The sequence below is a fragment of the Callionymus lyra genome, chromosome 13 (genome assembly GCF_982586985.1).
Source record: "Callionymus lyra chromosome 13, fCalLyr1.hap1.1, whole genome shotgun sequence".
Classification (NCBI taxonomy): domain Eukaryota; kingdom Metazoa; phylum Chordata; class Actinopteri; order Syngnathiformes; family Callionymidae; genus Callionymus; species Callionymus lyra.
The window spans coordinates 25,276,300-25,295,919 of NC_141830.1; the positions used below are offsets into that span (position 1 = coordinate 25,276,300).

Sequence of the window (19,620 nt, forward strand, 5' to 3'; positions counted from 1 at the left end):
AATCAAACAATTTTCAACTATAATCAAACAATTTTCAACTGTAATCAAACAATTTTCAACTGTAATCAAACAATTTTCAACTGTAATCAAACAATTTTCAACTGTAATCAAACAATTTTCAACTATAATCAAACAATTTTCAACTATAATCAAACAATTTTCAACTATAATCAAACAATTTTCAACTGTAATCAAACAATTTTCAACTGTAATCAAACAATTTTCAACTGTAATCAAACCATTTTCAACTGTAATCAAACCATTTTCAACTGTAATCAAACAATTTTCAACTATAATCAAACAATTTTCAACTGTAATCAAACAATTTCCAACTATAATTAAACAATTTTCAACTGTAATCAAACAATTTTCAACTGTAATCAAACAATTTTCAACTATAATCAAACAATTTTCAACTGTAATCAAACAATTTTCAACTGTAATAAAACAATTTTCAACTATAATCAAACAATTTTCAACTGTAATCAAACAATTTTCAACTGTAATCAAACAATTTTCAACTATAATCAAACAATTTTCAACTATAATCAAACAATTTTCAACTATAATCAAACAATTTTCAACTGTAATTAAACAATTTTCAACTATAATCAAACAATTTTCAACTATAATCAAACAATTTTCAACTATAATCAAACAATTTTCAACTGTAATCAAACAATTTTCAACTGTAATCAAACATTTTTCAACTGTAATCAAACAATTTTCAACTGTAATCAAACAATTTTCAACTGTAATCAAACAATTTTCAACTGTAATCAAACAATTTTCAACTATAATCAAACAATTTTCAACTATAATCAAACAATTTTCAACTGTAATCAAACAATTTTCAACTGTAATCAAACAATTTTCAACTGTAATCAAACAATTTTCAACTGTAATCAAACAATTTTCAACTGTAATCAAACAATTTTCAACTGTAATCAAACAATTTTCAACTGTAATCAAACCATTTTCAACTGTAATCAAACAATTTTCAACTATAATCAAACAATTTTCAACTGTAATCAAACAATTTTCAACTGTAATCAAACAATTTTCAACTGTAATCAAACAATTTTCAACTATAATCAAACAATTTTCAACTGTAATCAAACAATTTTCAACTGTAATCAAACAATTTTCAACTATAAGCAAACAATTTTCAACTGTAATCAAACAATTTTCAACTGTAATCAAACAATTTTAAACTATAATCAAACAATTTTCAACTGTAATCAAACAATTTTCAACTATAATCAAACAATTTTCAACTATAATCAAACAATTTTCAACTGTAATCAAACAATTTTAAACTATAATCAAACAATTTTAAACTATAATCAAACCATTTTCAACTATAATCAAACAATTTTCAACTCTAATCAAACCATTTTCAACTATAATCAAACAATTTTCAACTGTAATCAAACAATTTTCAACTATAATCAAACAATTTTAAACTATAATCAAACAATTTTCAACTGTAATCAAACAATTTTCAACTATAATCAAACAATTTTCAACTGTAATCAAACAATTTTCAACTATAATCAAACAATTTTCAACTATAATCAAACAATTTTCAACTATAATCAAACAATTTTCAACTGTAATCAAACAATTTTCAACTGTAATCAAGCAATTTTCAACTGTAATCAAACAATTTTCAACTGTAATCAAACAATTTTCAACTATAATCAAACAATTTTCAACTGTAATCAAACAATTTTCAACTGTAATCAAACAATTTTCAACTGTAATCAAACAATTTTCAACTGTAATCAAACCATTTTCAACTGTAATCGAACAATTTTCAACTATAATCAAACAATTTTCAACTGTAATCAAACAATTTTAAACTATAATCAAACAATTTTAACTATAATCAAACCATTTTCAACTATAATCAAACAATTTTCAACTGTAATCAAACAATTTTCAACTATAGTCAAACAATTTTCAACTGTAATCAAACCATTTTCAACTGTAATCGAACAATTTTCAACTATAATCAAACAATTTTCAACTGTAATCAAACAATTTTAAACTATAATCAAACAATTTTAACTATAATCAAACCATTTTTAACTATAATCAAACAATTTTCAACTGTAATCAAACAATTTTCAACTATAATCAAACAATTTTCAACTGTAATCAAACAATTTTCAACTGTAATCAAACAATTTTCAACTGTAATCAAACAATTTTCAACTATAATCAAACAATTTTCAACTGTAATCAAACCATTTTCAACTGTAATCGAACAATTTTCAACTATAATCAAACAATTTTCAACTGTAATCAAACAATTTTAAACTATAATCAAACAATTTTAAACTATAATCAAACAATTTTCAACTGGTGTCAAACAATTTTCAACTATAATCAAACAATTTTCAACTGTAATCAAACAATTTTCAACTATAATCAAACAATTTTCAACTATAATCAAACAATTTTCAACTATAATCAAACAATTTTCAACTATAATCAAACAATTTTCAACTGTAATCAAACAATTTTCAACTGTAATCAAACAATTTTCAACTGTAATCAAACAATTTTCAACTATAATCAAACAATTTTCAACTGTAATCAAACAATTTTCAACTATAATTAAACAATTTTCAACTGTAATCAAACAATTTTCAACTGTAATCAAACAATTTTCAACTATAATCAAACAATTTTCATCTATAATCAAACAATTTTCAACTGTAATCAAACAATTTTCAACTGTAATCAAACAATTTTCAACTATAATCAAACAATTTTCAACTATAATCAAACAATTTTCAACTATAATCAAACATTTTTCAACTGTAATCAAACAATTTTCAACTGTAATCAAACAATTTTCAACTATAATCAAACAATTTTCAACTATAATCAAACAATTTTCAACTATAATCAAACAATTTTCAACTGTAATCAAACAATTTTCAACTATAATCAAACAATTTTCAACTGTAATCAAACAATTTTCAACTATAATCAAACAATTTTCAACTATAATCAATTTTCAACTGTAATCAAATAATTTTCAACTGTAATCAAACAATTTCCAACTATAATCAAACAATTTTCAACTGTAATCAAACAATTTTCAACTGTAATCAAACAATTTTCAACTATAATCAAACAATTTTCATCTGTAATCAAACAATTTTCAACTATAATCAAACAATTTTCAACTGTAATCAAACAATTTTCAACTATAATCAAACAATTTTCAACTGTAATCAAACAATTTTCAACTGTAATCAAACAATTTTCAACTGTAATCAAACAATTTTCAACTATAATCAAACAATTTTCAACTATAATCAAACAATTTTCAACTGTAATCAAACAATTTTCAACTATAATCAAACCATTTTCAACTGTAATCAAACAATTTTCAACTATAATCAAACAATTTTCAACTATAAGCAAACAATTTTCAACTGTAATCAAACAATTTTCAACTGTAATCAAACAATTTTCAACTGTAATCAAACAATTTTCAACTGTAATCAAACAATTTTCAACTATAATCAAACAATTTTCAACTGTAATCAAACAATTTTCAACTGTAATCAAACAATTTTCAACTATAATAAAACAATTTTCAACTATAATCAAACAATTTTCAACTGTAATCAAACAATTTTCAACTGTAATCAAACAATTTTCAACTGTAATCAAACAATTTTCAACTATAAACAATTTTCAACTGTAATCAAACAATTTTAAACTATAATCAAACAATTTTCAACTATAATCAATTTTCAACTGTAATCAAATAATTTTCAACTGTAATCAAACAATTTCCAACTATAATTAAACAATTTTCAACTGTAATCAAACAATTTTCAACTATAATCAAACAATTTTCAACTGTAATCAAACAATTTTCAACTGTAATCAAACAATTTTTAACTGTAATCAAACAATTTTCAACTATAATCAAACTATTTTCAACTATAATCAAACAATTTTCAACTGTAATCAAACAATTTTCAACTATAATCAAACAATTTTCAACTGTAATCAAACAATTTTTAACTATAATCAAACAATTTTCAACTGTAATCAAACAATTTTCAACTATAATCAAACAATTTTCAACTGTAATCAAACAATTTTCAACTGTAATCAAACAATTTCCAACTATAATTAAACAATTTTCAACTATAATCAAACAATTTCCAACTGTAATCAAACAATTTTCAACTGTAATCAAACAATTTCCAACTATAATTAAACAATTTTCAACTATAATCAAACAATTTTCAACTGTAATCAAACAATTTTCAACTGTAATCAAACAATTTCCAACTATAATTAAACAATTTTCAACTGTAATCAAACAATTTTCAACTGTAATCAAACAATTTTCAACTGTAATCAAACAATTTTCAACTAAAATCAAACAATTTTCAACTGTAATCAAACAATTTTCAACTGTAATCAAACAATTTCCAACTATAATTAAACAATTTTCAACTATAATCAAACAATTTTCAACTGTAATCAAACAATTTTCAACTGTAATCAAACAATTTCCAACTATAATTAAACAATTTTCAACTATAATCAAACAATTTTCAACTGTAATCAAACAATTTTCAACTGTAATCAAACAATTTCCAACTATAATTAAACAATTTTCAACTGTAATCAAACAATTTTCAACTGTAATCAAACAATTTTCAACTATAATCAAACAATTTTCAACTGTAATCAAACAATTTTCAACTGTAATCAAACAATGTTCAACTATAATCAAACAATTTTCAACTGTAATCAAACAATTTTCAACTGTAATCAAACAATTTCCAACTATAATTAAACAATTTTCAACTGTAATCAAACAATTTTCAACTATAATCAAACAATTTTCAACTGTAATCAAACTATTTTCAACTGTAATCAAACAATTTTCAACTATAATCAAACAATTTTCAACTGTAATCAAACAATTTTCAACTATAATCAAACAATTTTCAACTGTAATCAAACAATTTTCAACTGTAATCAAACAATTTTCAACTGTAATCAAACAATTTCCAACTATAATCAAACAGTTTTCAACTGTAATCAAACAATTTTCAACTGTAATCAAACAATTTCCAACTATAATCAAACAGTTTTCAACTGTAATCAAACAATTTCCAACTATAATCAAACAGTTTTCAACTATAATCAAAACATTTTCTCAACACTGGTCTCTTAACTTCTGCTCAGATTATTTGGCGTCAGTTCTTGAAGTTCAAAGAAACTGATCTTCCCGTGAAAGAGACGGAAAAGAACCGGTCCGAACACATCTACCAGTCCTTCGAGGTGAGTGAGCGGCACCTTTCTTTTCTCCTCATCCCTCCTTCACGTCCTCACGCGTCCATGGTTCCACCTCTAGAGTGCTGTTCAAGCGGGTCAGGTGAAGATCCCTCCGGGCTACCATCCCATCGATGTGGAGAAAGAATGGGGTCAACTGCACATGTCCATCCTGGAGAGAGAGCGGCTGCTGAGGATCGAGTTTGAGAGGTTAGATCCACTGCTCTTACCACAGGCCGGTCTAATGTCGGCGTTACATCCACAGACTGACCTAAAGATACAAACTGTGAAAATACTTTCTCCATTTTATCTTATCTTAATCCATACATTTATCCATTAAAATGGTCATTATTTTATTCATAGAATCGTGTTTATTTAGGATAACTTTAAAACACCTGGATACATTATATCTACTCCTACAATTTAAACCCTGGTGTAATCTCAGGGTCAAGGTGGCCCGTGAACAGGAAGCCATCTTCGAACGTGAACTAAGAACTCTGGGAAAAGTATTTTTCCATCGAGTATAAATGAGATTCTCTGTATTGAGATTCTGCCATGATTTTGTTTCTCTGAGCTCCTCATGTGACGATCGTTAAGTCTTTCTTTTCTCAAACCAACTCTCGCTTTCCTCAGACTCGAGCGGCTGCAGAGGATCTTCAACAAGGTCGAGATGGAGTCCGGGAGGTACGGGGGTCAACTGGACCGCCTGGAGACGCTACTGCAGACGGTGAGTTGTCTAACCGTTGTACAACTTTGTTTATGTCGATTATATTGTAAATATTGTTGCATGTTTCTGCACTTGAACTTGTGTCTTACTGTAATATTGTAGTATTATTTATTTATACTGTATATGTATAAATAATATAGTTATTGTCTTGTTACCAATGTTTATTGTTGTTGCTCTGTGAAAAGCAGCGATGTGTTGATGAAGCTTCATGAAACAGTGTCATTATCTTCAGAGTCCACTAGATGGTTGTGATGTGTTGATGAAGCTTCATGAAACAGTGTCATTATCTTCAGAGTCCACTAGATGGTAGTGATGTGTTGATGAAGCTTCATGAAATAGTGTCATTATCTTCAGAGTCCACTAGATGGTAGTGATGTGTTGATGAAGCTTCATCAAACGGTGTCATTATCTTCAGAGTCCACTAGATGGTAGTGATGTGTTGATGAAGCTTCATGAAACAGTTTCATTATCTTCAGAGTCCACTAGATGGTAGTGATGTGTTGATGAAGCTTCATGAAATAGTGTCATTATCTTCAGAGTCCACTAGATGGTAGTGATGTGTTGATGAAGCTTCATGAAATAGTGTCATTATCTTCAGAGTCCACTAGATGGTAGTGATGTGTTGATGAAGCTTCATGAAACAGTTTCATTATCTTCAGAGTCCACTAGATGGTAGTGATGTGTTGATGAAGCTTCATGAAATAGTGTCATTATCTTCAGAGTCCACTAGATGGTAGTGATGTGTTGATGAAGCTTCATGAAATAGTGTCATTATCTTCAGAGTCCACTAGATGGTAGTGATGTGTTGATGAAGCTTCATGAAATAGTGTCATTATCTTCAGAGTCCACTAGATGGTAGTGATGTGTTGATGAAGCTTCATGAAACAGTGTTATTCTCTTCAGAGTCCACTAGATGGTAGTGATGTGTTGATGAAGCTTCATGAAACAGTGTTATTATCTTCAGAGTCCACTAGATGGTAGTGATGTGTTGATGAAGCTTCATGAAACAGTGTCATTATCTTCAGAGTCCACTAGATGGTAGTGATGTGTTGATGAAGCTTCATGAAACAGTGTCATTATCTTCAGAGTCTACTAGATGGTAGTGATGTGTTGATGAAGCTTCATGAAACAGTGTCATTATCTTCAGAGTCCACTAGATGGTAGTGATGTGTTGATGAAACTTCATGAAACAGTGTCATTATCTTCAGAGTGTTTCAAAGTGTTCAAATGAAATATTATTTTTAAACTGATGGCGCCACCGACTGATCTCTGAACAACATGACACTGTTTCATGAAGCTTCACCGACACATCACTCGTAAAAAAGCGCTTCTCAAATATGTATTACTTACGTACTTATATATATTGTTAAAAAAAAAAGTTTTTTCATAATAATCATTTAAGGTTATAATTTTATGTTTATTTATAAATATATCTATTTAATTTTTTTTGTAATTATAGTTTTTAATATGTGTATTTACTGCTAAATGTGGGAAGAATTAAAGTAATCAATCAATCAATTATATTGATTTATCATTGTTTTTGTTACGCAATACTACTTATATTTGTATTGAACATTTGTACTTTATGTCCTAATACTAGCATATGCTGCTCAAACAACACACATTCCCCACATGTGGGAAGAATAAATGTATATTAATTAATCAATAAATTATATTCATTTATATATTTTATTTTTCTGCTCTGAATGTTTGATGGAATAAATATTTATGTTCAATGTTGAGTGAGTAAACTTAAACTTTACAGAATATAGAACTGGAATAATATGAATTAAATAAAGAAGGGATTCATTTAAATAAAATAAGATACATCAGCAAATAAATAATACTAATATTAATACAAAGGATATCAATAAAATACTGTATATACTTGTTTATTTGTCTAGAAGAAAAAGAAGTTGTTGTTTTTTCAGGACATGCGTCTGATCAGCGCCGGCAAACCTGCTCAACACACGGCGGAGATCCAGAGCGAGCTGGACAAGGCGGACAACGTGGTCCGTCTGCTCTTCAACGACGTCCAGGTGCTCAAGGACGGGCGCCACCCTCAGGCCGAGGCCATGTACCGCAGGGTCTACAGCCTCCACGAGCGCCTGGTCAACCTGCGCAGCGACTACAACGTGGGCCTGAAGTCGGTGGTCACCACTTCCCAGGTCACCACGTCCCAGTTCCACCAGATGGGCACCCAGCAGAGGAGCATCTCCAAGACCCGGCCCGAGCAGGACGACGTCACCCTGCGCTACGTCCAGGACCTTCTGGCCTGGGTGGAGGACAACCAGCAGCGCATGGACCAGGCCGAGTGGGGGTCGGACCTGCCGTCCGTGGAGTCGCACCTCGGGAGCCACCGGGGACTTCACCAGACCGTGGAGGACTTCAGGTCCAAGATCGAGCGAGCCAGAGCTGACGAGGTGCGACCTTGAGAACATGCTTTTGTTTTTTCTCACAAGTGACAACATCTCAATGTTTTCATTGTTCCAGAGTCAACTCTCGCCCGTGAGCAAAGACAAGTACAGAGAGTATCTTGGGAAACTGGACCTTCAGTACGGAAAACTACTGGTAAATTATTTATTTTTCTTTTAATTGTTTAAATTACTTTATTATCAAAGGTCATGACCCCACTAAATACACCCTCAAATCTAACATGAATAGAAAAAAGAAAATACATCTCTATTATTCATCTTAATCTTATTAATATGATGCATCTAATTGATGATTCTGTTAATTTAGTTATTCTGTGTGTTTATGGGATCCCTTCTGTTGTCTCTGGGTCAAGGTGACCCGTAGATCGGAAAAACAGAGTGTTTGTGGTATCCCTCTATATATATATATATATATATTATATTATATTTGACCTCGCTGTCTTCAATAAATACATATGCATTGGTGGAGGTTAATCACCTTGAACCAGAGACAACATAAGGGATACCCCAAACACTTTTGTTATTGGGCTTTCAGGTCATCTTGACCCTGAAGTAACACAAGGGTTAAAGATAATACCATTAAAATGTTTTTCCACGTCTAAAATTCTGTTTTTTTGACAGTTTGTAATGTTTCTTTCATGTTCTTTTATTTTTGTTATTACTTGTGTAATCGACATTGATATTCCACATGTCTGTCTCCGTCAGACGTCGTCCAAGTCTCGTCTGAGGAACTTGGATTCGCTGTATGCCTTCGTCAGCGCCGCCACCAAAGAGCTGATGTGGCTCAACGACAAGGAGGAAGAGGAGGTGAACTATGACTGGAGCGACAGGAACCACAACATGGCCGCCAAGAAAGAAAACCATTCCGTGAGTTGATCTTTTTATCGTAGAAAAATAATCTTGCTTTGGTCATGTATTTCATCTTTTATTAATCTTTATATTCAGAGTCTGATGCGAGAGCTGGAGCTGAGGGAGAAGAAGATCAACAACATCCAGGCCATGGGAGACAAACTGGTGGCGGACGGACATCCTGGCAGGAAAACGGTCGAGGTGAGCTTCGTCCAATATTCCATTGGTTCACTTCCTTTTTCATTGTAAAGATGATCCTCATTTCAAACTGCTTTGATGGCGTGGGTCGGAGACAGCGTTTTCATTCATTTCTGTAGGGGTGTTTTTTCAAGTTCAAGAAGAGAAGAGTAGAAACGGATCGAATAAGAACAAAAAAACAACTAATAAACACTAGATTCAACACTAGAGGGAGACATAAACACATTTTTAATAACAATCACAGCATCTTCTAGTTCTAGTAAAAAAGAATAAAAGAACGAAACGAAAAAAACAAGGACAAAATGTTGGTGTTCTCACGCATTGAAATGTTCTTTGATATATCACAATGTATAGGTAAAAATATATTGTTGTATTGGCAAACTTAAGTATATTGGAATACAATTTTGCCAAGCAATGAGTGTTATAATGCAATTACATCTTTATTTGCCTACTGTTCCATTATTAATTTATTAAAATATAGTTTCAGGTAATAATTTAGCAATCATTTTGGAGCAGATCATGCAAGTATACTATTGCTCTTCTGTCTGACTAAAATACAGCAATACGGTAATAGTGTATTGTTATTTATTGTTAAATTATCATTATCGCGTTACTATATAATTTAAAGTGTCGTATTTATTGTTGTTATTGTCATTGTCTTTTGCACGACTACTTAAATTACTGGACTATATTATAATTTATTATTGTTTTTATTTTTATTAAGGATATTATATTATCATTATTATAATTGTATTTTTCACTACTATTTATATTGCCATAATGTAATATTTTATAATAATTTATTGTTATATCTTCATTATGGTATTGTTTTTATCTATTTTTTCATTAATTTATATATATTTATTGCACTGTATGTTTAATCTTTTTTAATGTCTCATGCTGCTGTAACAAGCTAAAGGAATATCTTTTTTAATTGTATTTCGTATGAACAAACTAATGCTGATATTGCTGTAACACCGAACCAACACTAGAGGGAAACATAAACAAAGGTTTAAAAATATGTCGAGTCTCTTAAATGGCGTCTTAGAACCGAAGGAAAGAACGAAAGGAACGTTAAATGAAGAACCTTTTATTTAAAAAAAGAATAAATAACATTTTTTATTTTCTAGAACTAATAACTATTATTTTAAGTGTTTTTCTCTCCTGTGAAGGTACATTATTTCAAAAGCATAAGAAAATAAAATAGATTATACTATGTTTAACTTGATCCCCATCATGATGAAATGTCTGGGCAGGACTTCAACGCCGCGCTGAAGACTCAGTGGAGTTGGATCCTGCAGCTGTGCCGCTGCATCGAGGCTCACCTGGAGAAAAATACCTCCTACTACAAGGTACCGAACCGTCACAGGTTCAAGAGACGCTTCGGGACGTAACGTTTCCTCTCCCTGCAGTTCTTCTCCGACGTGAAGGAGGCTCAGGACAAGATGAAGAAGATGCAGGATAACATGAGAAAGAAGTACAGCTGCGATCGCTCCAGCACCGCCACGCGTCTGGGGGACCTGCTGCAGGACGCAGTGGTCAGTGGTCAACGGATGTGCCCTGACGCCTTGCAGCCGCTCACACTTTCCCTGTCGTCCACAGGAGGAGAATGAAGAGATGAACGAGCTGGAGAGCCAGATCTCTGGCCTCAACAATAGAGCTCGCTCCATCATCCAGCTGAAGCCGCGGAACCCGACCACGACTATCAAAGGCAAACTGCCCGTGCAGGCGGTTTGTGACTTCAGGCAGCAGGAGGTGAGACTGTGATGTGTGTGCGATCCAGACACAGATGAACTCTTCTTCAGGAAAATGTTGCCACAGCATCATCTGGATCTTATTATCCATGTTTGTGTCGTTTGGACTATTGTAACAGTTTATTTTAGTGTCTTAACAAGAAAGAGCTGTCTCGCCTGCAGTTCATACAAAACTCTTCAGTCAGAATTCTGAGCCGCTCTAGTAGAAGAACTCACATTTCTCCGACCCTTAAAACTCTTCACTGGCTCCCAGTTTCTTTCAGGATCAACTTTAGAAATTCTGGTTCTTACTTTCAGATCTAGTCATGGTCAGACCTTCCATCAGTGATCTGATCCAGACTTACACCCCAGCTCGGGCTCTGAGGTCTGGGGATCAGAATCTACTGATGGTTCCTGAACACGCTTCCGGACCAGAGGAGAGAAATCCTTCCAGACTGTTGCTCCTAAGCTTTGGAACGATCTCTGTGTTTGATGATCTACTGACTTCTTCAAGAAACATCTTAAGACACTTTTATTGGTGCTTTTTCTGAGACTCCTGTGTTTGTCTCGGGTTGTCTTGATCTTTTAAGTATATATTTTAATTTTTTATTGTTTTAATTGTTTAAATGCTTTGTGACCCTGGTCTGGAAAAGCGCTCTACAAATATTACTTTCTTGACACGCCCACAGATCACCGTCCACAAAGGTGATGAGTGCGTCCTCGTCAACAACTCCCAGCCCAACAATTGGAAGGTTCGCAACCACTCTGGCACCGAGGCCATGGTACCGTCCGTGTGCTTTATCGTCCCCCCGGTCAACAAGGAGGCCATGGACAGTGTTGCCAGGTGAGATTCTTCCTCTTTGTAACATGGATGTCAAGACATTAAAGCTATAAAAGTCATCACATTAGAAATACACTTAAACTTAAAATGTTAAAACCATTTAGAGTGCAATGAAGGAGGGGGGTGTTAGAGCCAACATTTTTATCTTTAACTATGAGATTAAAGTTGAACAAAATACTTTTATTACGAGATTAAAGTTGTACAACATACTTAATACATTTTTAAAAATAAACTTTAATCTCATAATAAATGTTTTCCTTCAACTTTAATCTCGTAATAAATATTTCCTACGATTTTAATCTTGTAATAAATATTTTCCTTCGACTTTAATCTTATAATAAATATTTTCCTTCGACTTTAATCTCATAATAAATATTTTCCTTTGACTTTAGTCTCGTAATAAAGTATTTACCTAATTTTAACTTACTATTTATAAATGTTTCTGATGACTAAGTATTTAATTACTAGTTAACCTCGACATATAACTCGTTATTTAAAGACCCACTTTTTCTCCACCTTTCTTCTTTTTTATTGCTTTTGGTTTTATGTTTTATTGCTTTTATATCAGATTTGTTAATGGAATATTAAACATAATATAATATTTTTTTATTTTATACTGTAAATTAATAAAAAGACAAAAGTATATATTTATATATATGTGCAAACAAATTAGGACCGAAGCTCTTTTAAGATTTTTTTTTAGGTTTTGATCTCAAGCTGTTGATTTGTCCTCCTGCAGCCTGGACTCGGGTCACCAGCACATGCTGACCATGTGGCAGATCCTGCACATGGACATGAAGAGCATGTTGTCCTGGCAGTATGTGACCAGATACTTCACGCAGATCAACTCCTGGAACGTGACCATGGTAACCTCGGTTCAGTCAAGAGGCGGCGGTGGATGACGTTCGTGGGACGCTGACGGCTCTTGTGTTGCAGCTGAAGAACATGAAGCCTGAGGAATACCGGACCATCCTGAAGGACCTGGACCTTCACTACGCAGCCTTCATGCGTGACAGCGCAGACTCGCAGCACTTCACGCCGGAGGACCGTCTGCAGGTGGAGGAGAACTACAAGAGAACCACCAAGAGTTTCAAGGATCTTCTGCGCTCCCTGGAGAAAGGTAAACAATTCCAGACGTGGTTTCAGAGCAGATCCTGATCTTCAGCATCTTCTGCAACTCTCTGTTGTCGATTCACCTTCCAGGGAAAATGGTTGTTAGGCCCAAAGGTGAGTGAAGATCAGAGCTTCAGCGAAGTAATGGAGTGGAAGCATGTTTTGACGCTGCTTCTTTTAATCCAGCACAGAGTTAGACATGGATTTATGGAAGTAGATCAAGGATATTGTATTAACGTCACATTTCAAATGTTTCAATATTTTTTGGGAATAATTGAATGAAATACTTTCTAAACTGAAAGGTTGAATTTTGATTTTATTGAATCATTTCATTTAATAATTCATCTATTAATCATTTTGCATCTATTGTTTTTATACCATTATTACTTATAAACAAAAACTTTTTTTAACACATAGAGTATGACATTCTTAAAACATTCTTCTCTAAAACAAATTAAAAAAATACATTTTTCAAGTTTAAATTTAAATTTCTATTCTTTCAATGTAAAATATTGGTATAATAGTGTCAACAGACTGTAGCGAAACCACACCACAAATATTTTATAATATAAAGATAATGAAGATTTAAATTAGTAAAATTCAGAAAAATAAAAATTAAAGATTAAAAAATTAAACGTTTGAATTAAAACATTTGAAATTTAAATGATCAAATTAAAAAATTGATAAAAGATTTCGATTAAAACATTTTTTTATTTAAAACTGCAAACTTTGCATATTTTTCTGCCTCAGACTAGGACTGCCTGGAAAAATGTTGGTGTCAATGGAAATTTCTTAATTAAATTAAAAAATAAATGCAATAAATAGAGATTTACATTATTGAAGAAAAAAACAGATTCAACCTTTTAATATAGAAAGGTTTTGAATTCACTTGTTCAAGAAAACATGAAATGCTTGAAAATAATATACATTTGAAACATTTGAAATTGTAGATTTTATCCTTCAATATTCTGGTGACACAGAAATACTTCCATGAATAATAAGTTGTTAGCTTCGCTCTGACGCAGCGTCACAGACTTTGAAAAACAAGTGTTGAGGTGTGTATTTAAAGTTGAATTTGTGCCACAACACGTACTGCATGTGCTTCTGCTCCGAGCACAGCAGGTTTGAACTCGCTCTGGTTTCACGATCGCCTGGAGTCACCGTTTCGTCTCCTTGTAGGTCAGCAGGACGACTCGCTGTGCAAGAACTACTCATCCGACCTTAAGGACCTGCGTCTGCGCATCGAGAACTGCGAGTCGGGAACCGTGTCGCGCATCCGTCGACCCGTGGAAGTTGAACCTCTGAAGGACTGTATTCAGAAGAGCCGAGACCAGAAGGTGCGTCAATCAGTCACTGGATATCAAACAATCAATCACTGAAATGTTCTTGTGGTTTTTCTATTGAATTGAAGTGAAATGTTTCAGATGATATTGATCCTATTGTTTTTCAGAAAACTTTGTTTTTCTTTGATGAAACATTCAATTTTAAGTCTATTTAAGAAGCATTTTCGATTGTATTTTGCACATAAATTGTGTAAAATTTCAACAATGAAGCTTTGTTAAATACCCATGATGCATTACAGCACCAATCTTCTCAGTGACAGGCTGGTGGGTCGCTACTATATCTTCTTATTATTAAACAATAAAAAGAATAGAATAGAAGAAATAGAAGAAAAGGAAGAAGAAGAAAAAGTAGTAGAAGTAGTAGTAGAAGTAGAAGAAGTAATAGTGGGTTTAGAATAAGTAGTAGAATTAGAGGTAGAAGTAGTAGAGGGAGTCGAATAAGTAGTAGTGGGAGTATAGAGGTAGTAGTGGGAGTAGAAAAAGTAGTAGTATAAGTAGTAGTGTTAGTAGAATAAGTATTAGAAGTAGAATAATAAGTAGTAGTAAAAGTAGTAGAATTAGTATAGAAGTAGAATAAGTAGTAGTTGGAGTAGAGGAAGTAGTAGTGGGAGTAGAAGTAGTGGGAGTAGAATAAGTAGTAGTAGTAGAAGAATAAGTAGTATTGGAAGTAGTAGAATAAGTATAGAAGTAGAATGATTAGTAGTGGGAGTAGAATTAGTAGTGGGAGTAGAAGTAGTAGTGGGAGTAGAAGTTCGTAGTAGTGGGAGTAGTAAAAGTAGAATAATAAATACTAGTAGAAGTAGTAGTTGGAGTAGAAGAAGTAATAGGAGTAGTAGATGAATAAGTAGTAGTGGGAGTAGAATAAGTAGTATTGGAAGTAGTAGAATAAGTATAGAAGTAGAATGATTAGTAGTGGGAGTAGAAGTAGTAGTGGGAGTAGAAGTTCGTAGTAGTGGGAGTAATAAAAGTAGAATAATAAATACTAGTAGAAGTAGTAGAAGTAGTAGTTGGAGTAGAAGAAGTAATAGGAGTAGTAGATGAATAAGTAGTAGTGGGAGTAGAATAAGTAGTAGAAGAAGAGGTAGTGGGAGTTGAAGAAGTAGTCGAAGTAATAGTAGAAGTAGTAGTGGGAGTAGAAGAAGTAGTAGAATAAGTAGTAGAAGTAGTGGTAGTAGTAGAAAAGGTCGTAAACTATAACAAACGACTGTATTCTCAGCAAGAATTCTACTCACCCTCTGGTCGTCTCACTTCTCCGTGTGGCAGAAAGTTCAGATTCAGCTCGAGAGTCTGAAGCGAGATCTGGACGAGGTTTCTTCCAAGGCCGAGGACATCTTGAACTCCCCGCAGCAGACGCCGTCCGCTCCCGTCCTGCGCTCGGAGCTGGATCTGACGGTGCAGAAGATGGACCACGCTAACAACCTCTCCTCCATCTACCTGGAGAAGTGAGTCCACATGTTCTCATGACCCTCATTCTTCAACCACATCATCCACTTGTTCTCCGCGTTCCAGGCTGAAGACGGTGGAGATGGTCATCCGGAACACGCAGGGGGCCGAGGGGGTTCTCAAGCAGTACGAGGACTGTCTGCGGGAGGTCCACAACGTGCCCGGTGACCTGAAGGAGGTGGAGGGTTACCGCAGCAAACTGAAGGTAAAGAACGTTGAGACAGATTTTTGTTCTTTTAAATACACATCATTGTGTTTGAGGCTTGACGTCCGTCGGATGTTACAAATAAAATCAGATCAAAATATCTTAAATAAATATATATTTGTGTATAATTAATGTTTCATATTTTCAGGTTTTGGCAAAACAAATCTTTTTCATAAAGATTTTTCAAAGTAATACCACACTTAATGTAAAAACAGATTCTAGAAATACATATTTCAGGAAAATTGATCATGGAAAATACTGAAGTTTAGCCAGCTGCAATATCAGACAAAAATATATATTATTGTATGAATCGAACTGTATAGATAGATGGATGGATGGATGGATAGATTTTAATGAAATAAATATATTAAAAATACTTTCAATTTACATTAAAATTCCATGTTTTTTTTTTCATTTTACTTTTTCCATTTTATTTTAAATACTTTTATTTTTATTCCCAAACAACTATTTTTGACGATCAAAAAGAGTTAGAAACATTTGTAAATATTTAAATAGAAAAGTAATATATTTCAGTTTAATACTGATCGAAAATGGCATTTTTTTTCCTCTTTAATTTGCTTTATTTCTTTTTTTTTCTTTTTTTTACAACATAATTTTGTGGACTATATTAACTGCATTAGAATCAGTTTGTCCGTCAAACAAAGTCAAATTGTAAGTGAAAAATACTTTTAGTACCATTTTTGTTTCTTATTACAATTCATTTAAATTGAATAATTAAGTTTAATAATTTAAATATTCAATGGTTAAATTTATATAAATTTTAAATTATAAAAATATTTCATAAAAAAATAATAAATATTTTCAAGAACAATTCATTATTGTACACATAGAGTTTGATGTTCTAATCCCGATAATTAAAAAATGTTTTTTCTAAATTCAATAATTTTTTATTCGTTACTGTTTAAATTCAATAAATAGTTTCAATCAATAATTTAATTAAACAAAAAAAAATCAAATACTTTCAAAAACAATGGATTTTTTTACACATAGAATTTGATGTTCTAATCCCGATAATTCAAAGATATTTTTTCTGAATTCATTAATTTTTTATTCGTAGCTGTTTAAATTCAATAATATAAAAACTGGGTTTAACAGTGTCACCATGCTTAACTAAAGGAAAGAGCATGAAGTAAATAATAGGATTTATTATTCAAACCAACAGAAAATGCGAGCCGAGGCCGAGGCCGACCAGCCGGTGTTCGACTCCCTCGACGACGAGCTGAGAAAAGCCTCGACCGTGAGCGACAAGATGAGCCGCGTGCACAACGAGCGCGACGTGGAGCTGGACCACTACCGGCAGCTGCTGTCCGGCCTCCACGAGCGCTGGAAGGCCGTGTTCACTCAGATCGACCTGCGCCAGCGCGAGCTGGACCAGCTGGGCCGGCAGCTCGGGTACTACCGCGAGAGCTACGACTGGCTCATCACCTGGATCCAGGACGCCAAGAAGAGACAGGAGAAGATCCAGGGGGTCAGCATCACCGACTCCAAGACGCTGAAGGAACAGCTGACCCAGGAGAAGGTTTGTTCTCATGTCCCGTGAGTTTGGATCAGGAAACAATGGTGTGTTTGTCTGCGAACAGAAACTGATGGAAGAGATCCAGAACAACGGAGACAACGTGGACGAGTGTCAGAAATATGCCAAAGCTTACATCGACACCATCAAGGTGAGTCTTTAACTCTGATAAACATCACTTTTTCATTGTCAATGTGTCAGAAAATGACATTTTTCAACCATTTCTCGGTTCGATTTTGTTGGAAATTTGAGACTTTTTTATCTCATGGTACGATTTTAATGGATATCATGATATATTTCAACAAACTTGCATAAGTTTAGTTCGCAATTTTAATGGATACTGAATTTAATAATTCGTCAACTTTCTTTTGGTTGAATCAATAGAACTGAATATACATGTTCAAATATGAGCTTTAAATGTCCACTATATCCTCTCATCCTCAGTCATTGCCAGGATCTTGCAGGATTTCATTGTTACTCTCCTGGAATAAGAGGCTAGAAGTTGAATTGCAAAAATGTTCTTGTTTTCTGTAGTCATTGGTTTCATCCTTTACAGTCCTAGAACAATGTGTGATACAATAGGATATAGTCATAGTGTAGTAACAAAGATAAATGTGTAGTATTGTCCAATACTTGACTCTGGTGTTGCAGAATTTACAGACCATGTGACTCTTGACTGAGTCGTTTCTACTTTCATTTGTTTTCAAACAAAATTATGTCCAAACATCAGCTTCAAAAGCTGCTGGAGTCACTGTATCCTCTAGTTCTCAGTCAATGCCAGGATTAAAGGAAGGGAGTGATGAACTGGAAGTTTTTATTGCAACACAATATTTGCATATTAATTTAAATAATAAAATGGATGGTATTCAATACACTCTTTAATGAGATACAAACCATAAAAAACCTATGATGAAAATAACATATGAATGATATTTATATTTGTATAATTAAAAGCTCTAAGAAATAAAAATGGATACTGTGTTAATTATCGTTACATTATTATGAGAAAATGTTGCTATATATTTGCATTAAAACAGAGAAGCTAAGAATTTACTGACACTTTTCTGACATTCTAAATATGTCAAAGTACAGATTGGAATTCCAATTTGTACTAGTACAGATTGGAATACTACTACTGAACTGGGATCTAAATATTGGAATTCCAGTCTGTCCTAGGAGGATTCCAGATTCTACCAGTGAATTCCAACCTCTACTAGGAGAGATTGGAATCCAATATGTACTAATAGATTTCCAGTTCCTACTGGATTCCAATCTGTACTGTGAGAAAATAACAAAACACTATTTTTAAATACTTGTTTTCTGTGTAAAGGACTACGAACTCCAGCTGGTGGCGTACAAAGCACAGGTGGAACCCATGACGTCTCCTTTGAAGAAGTCGAAAGTGGACTCTGCGTCTGACAACATCATTCAGGAGGTTCGACTCCCAAAAAAACTTTCCCAAAATCCTCTTTTCTAACTTGTGTGACGACTTCCTCCCTCCATCAGTACGTGACACTCAGGACTGGCTACACCGAGTTGATGACTCTGACGAGTCAGTACATCAAGTTCATCAACGACACGCAGCGTCGCATCGAGGAAGAGGAGGTGCGTGAGTACCGGCTGTGGATCCCACACGGTTCTAACTCAAAGCTAACCAACAACATAACGTTAACCCGCCGAAAACACCACGACCCATGCATGCGCCCGTTTCCCCCGTCGCCGCCAAGTTCCCCCGTAAATACCACGGCGGCAATTTGTACCTTTACAGCAATTGAAATGAAACATTGGCATTTTTTTAGAATTCAAGAAAATATGATCAGGAACATATTTATTTATAGTTAAATATAAAGTTTGCTTCATCTCATTTCTACGTT

The 19,620-nt window shown here is 33.3% G+C and overlaps 1 protein-coding gene across 7 annotated transcripts in view; it reads left to right on the plus strand.

The window, feature by feature from the left end:
• plecb (plectin b) overlaps window positions 1-19,620 on the plus strand; it is a 133,388-nt gene that overhangs the window by 100,903 nt on the left and 12,865 nt on the right. For all 7 annotated transcript variants that reach the window (XM_087805172.1, XM_087805173.1, XM_087805167.1 and 4 more), the window contains exons 10-29: window positions 5,239-5,334; window positions 5,408-5,535; window positions 5,959-6,052; window positions 7,984-8,475; window positions 8,546-8,623; window positions 9,193-9,354; window positions 9,433-9,537; window positions 10,791-10,886; window positions 10,947-11,072; window positions 11,137-11,289; window positions 11,957-12,111; window positions 12,848-12,974; window positions 13,045-13,228; window positions 14,401-14,558; window positions 15,828-16,006; window positions 16,074-16,212; window positions 17,396-17,752; window positions 17,814-17,897; window positions 19,077-19,181; window positions 19,253-19,351. In XM_087805172.1, coding sequence (XP_087661298.1) covers window positions 5,239-5,334; window positions 5,408-5,535; window positions 5,959-6,052; window positions 7,984-8,475; window positions 8,546-8,623; window positions 9,193-9,354; window positions 9,433-9,537; window positions 10,791-10,886; window positions 10,947-11,072; window positions 11,137-11,289; window positions 11,957-12,111; window positions 12,848-12,974; window positions 13,045-13,228; window positions 14,401-14,558; window positions 15,828-16,006; window positions 16,074-16,212; window positions 17,396-17,752; window positions 17,814-17,897; window positions 19,077-19,181; window positions 19,253-19,351 — 3,117 coding nt within the window. The remainder of the gene's footprint in view (window positions 1-5,238; window positions 5,335-5,407; window positions 5,536-5,958; window positions 6,053-7,983; window positions 8,476-8,545; window positions 8,624-9,192; window positions 9,355-9,432; window positions 9,538-10,790; window positions 10,887-10,946; window positions 11,073-11,136; window positions 11,290-11,956; window positions 12,112-12,847; window positions 12,975-13,044; window positions 13,229-14,400; window positions 14,559-15,827; window positions 16,007-16,073; window positions 16,213-17,395; window positions 17,753-17,813; window positions 17,898-19,076; window positions 19,182-19,252; window positions 19,352-19,620) is intronic.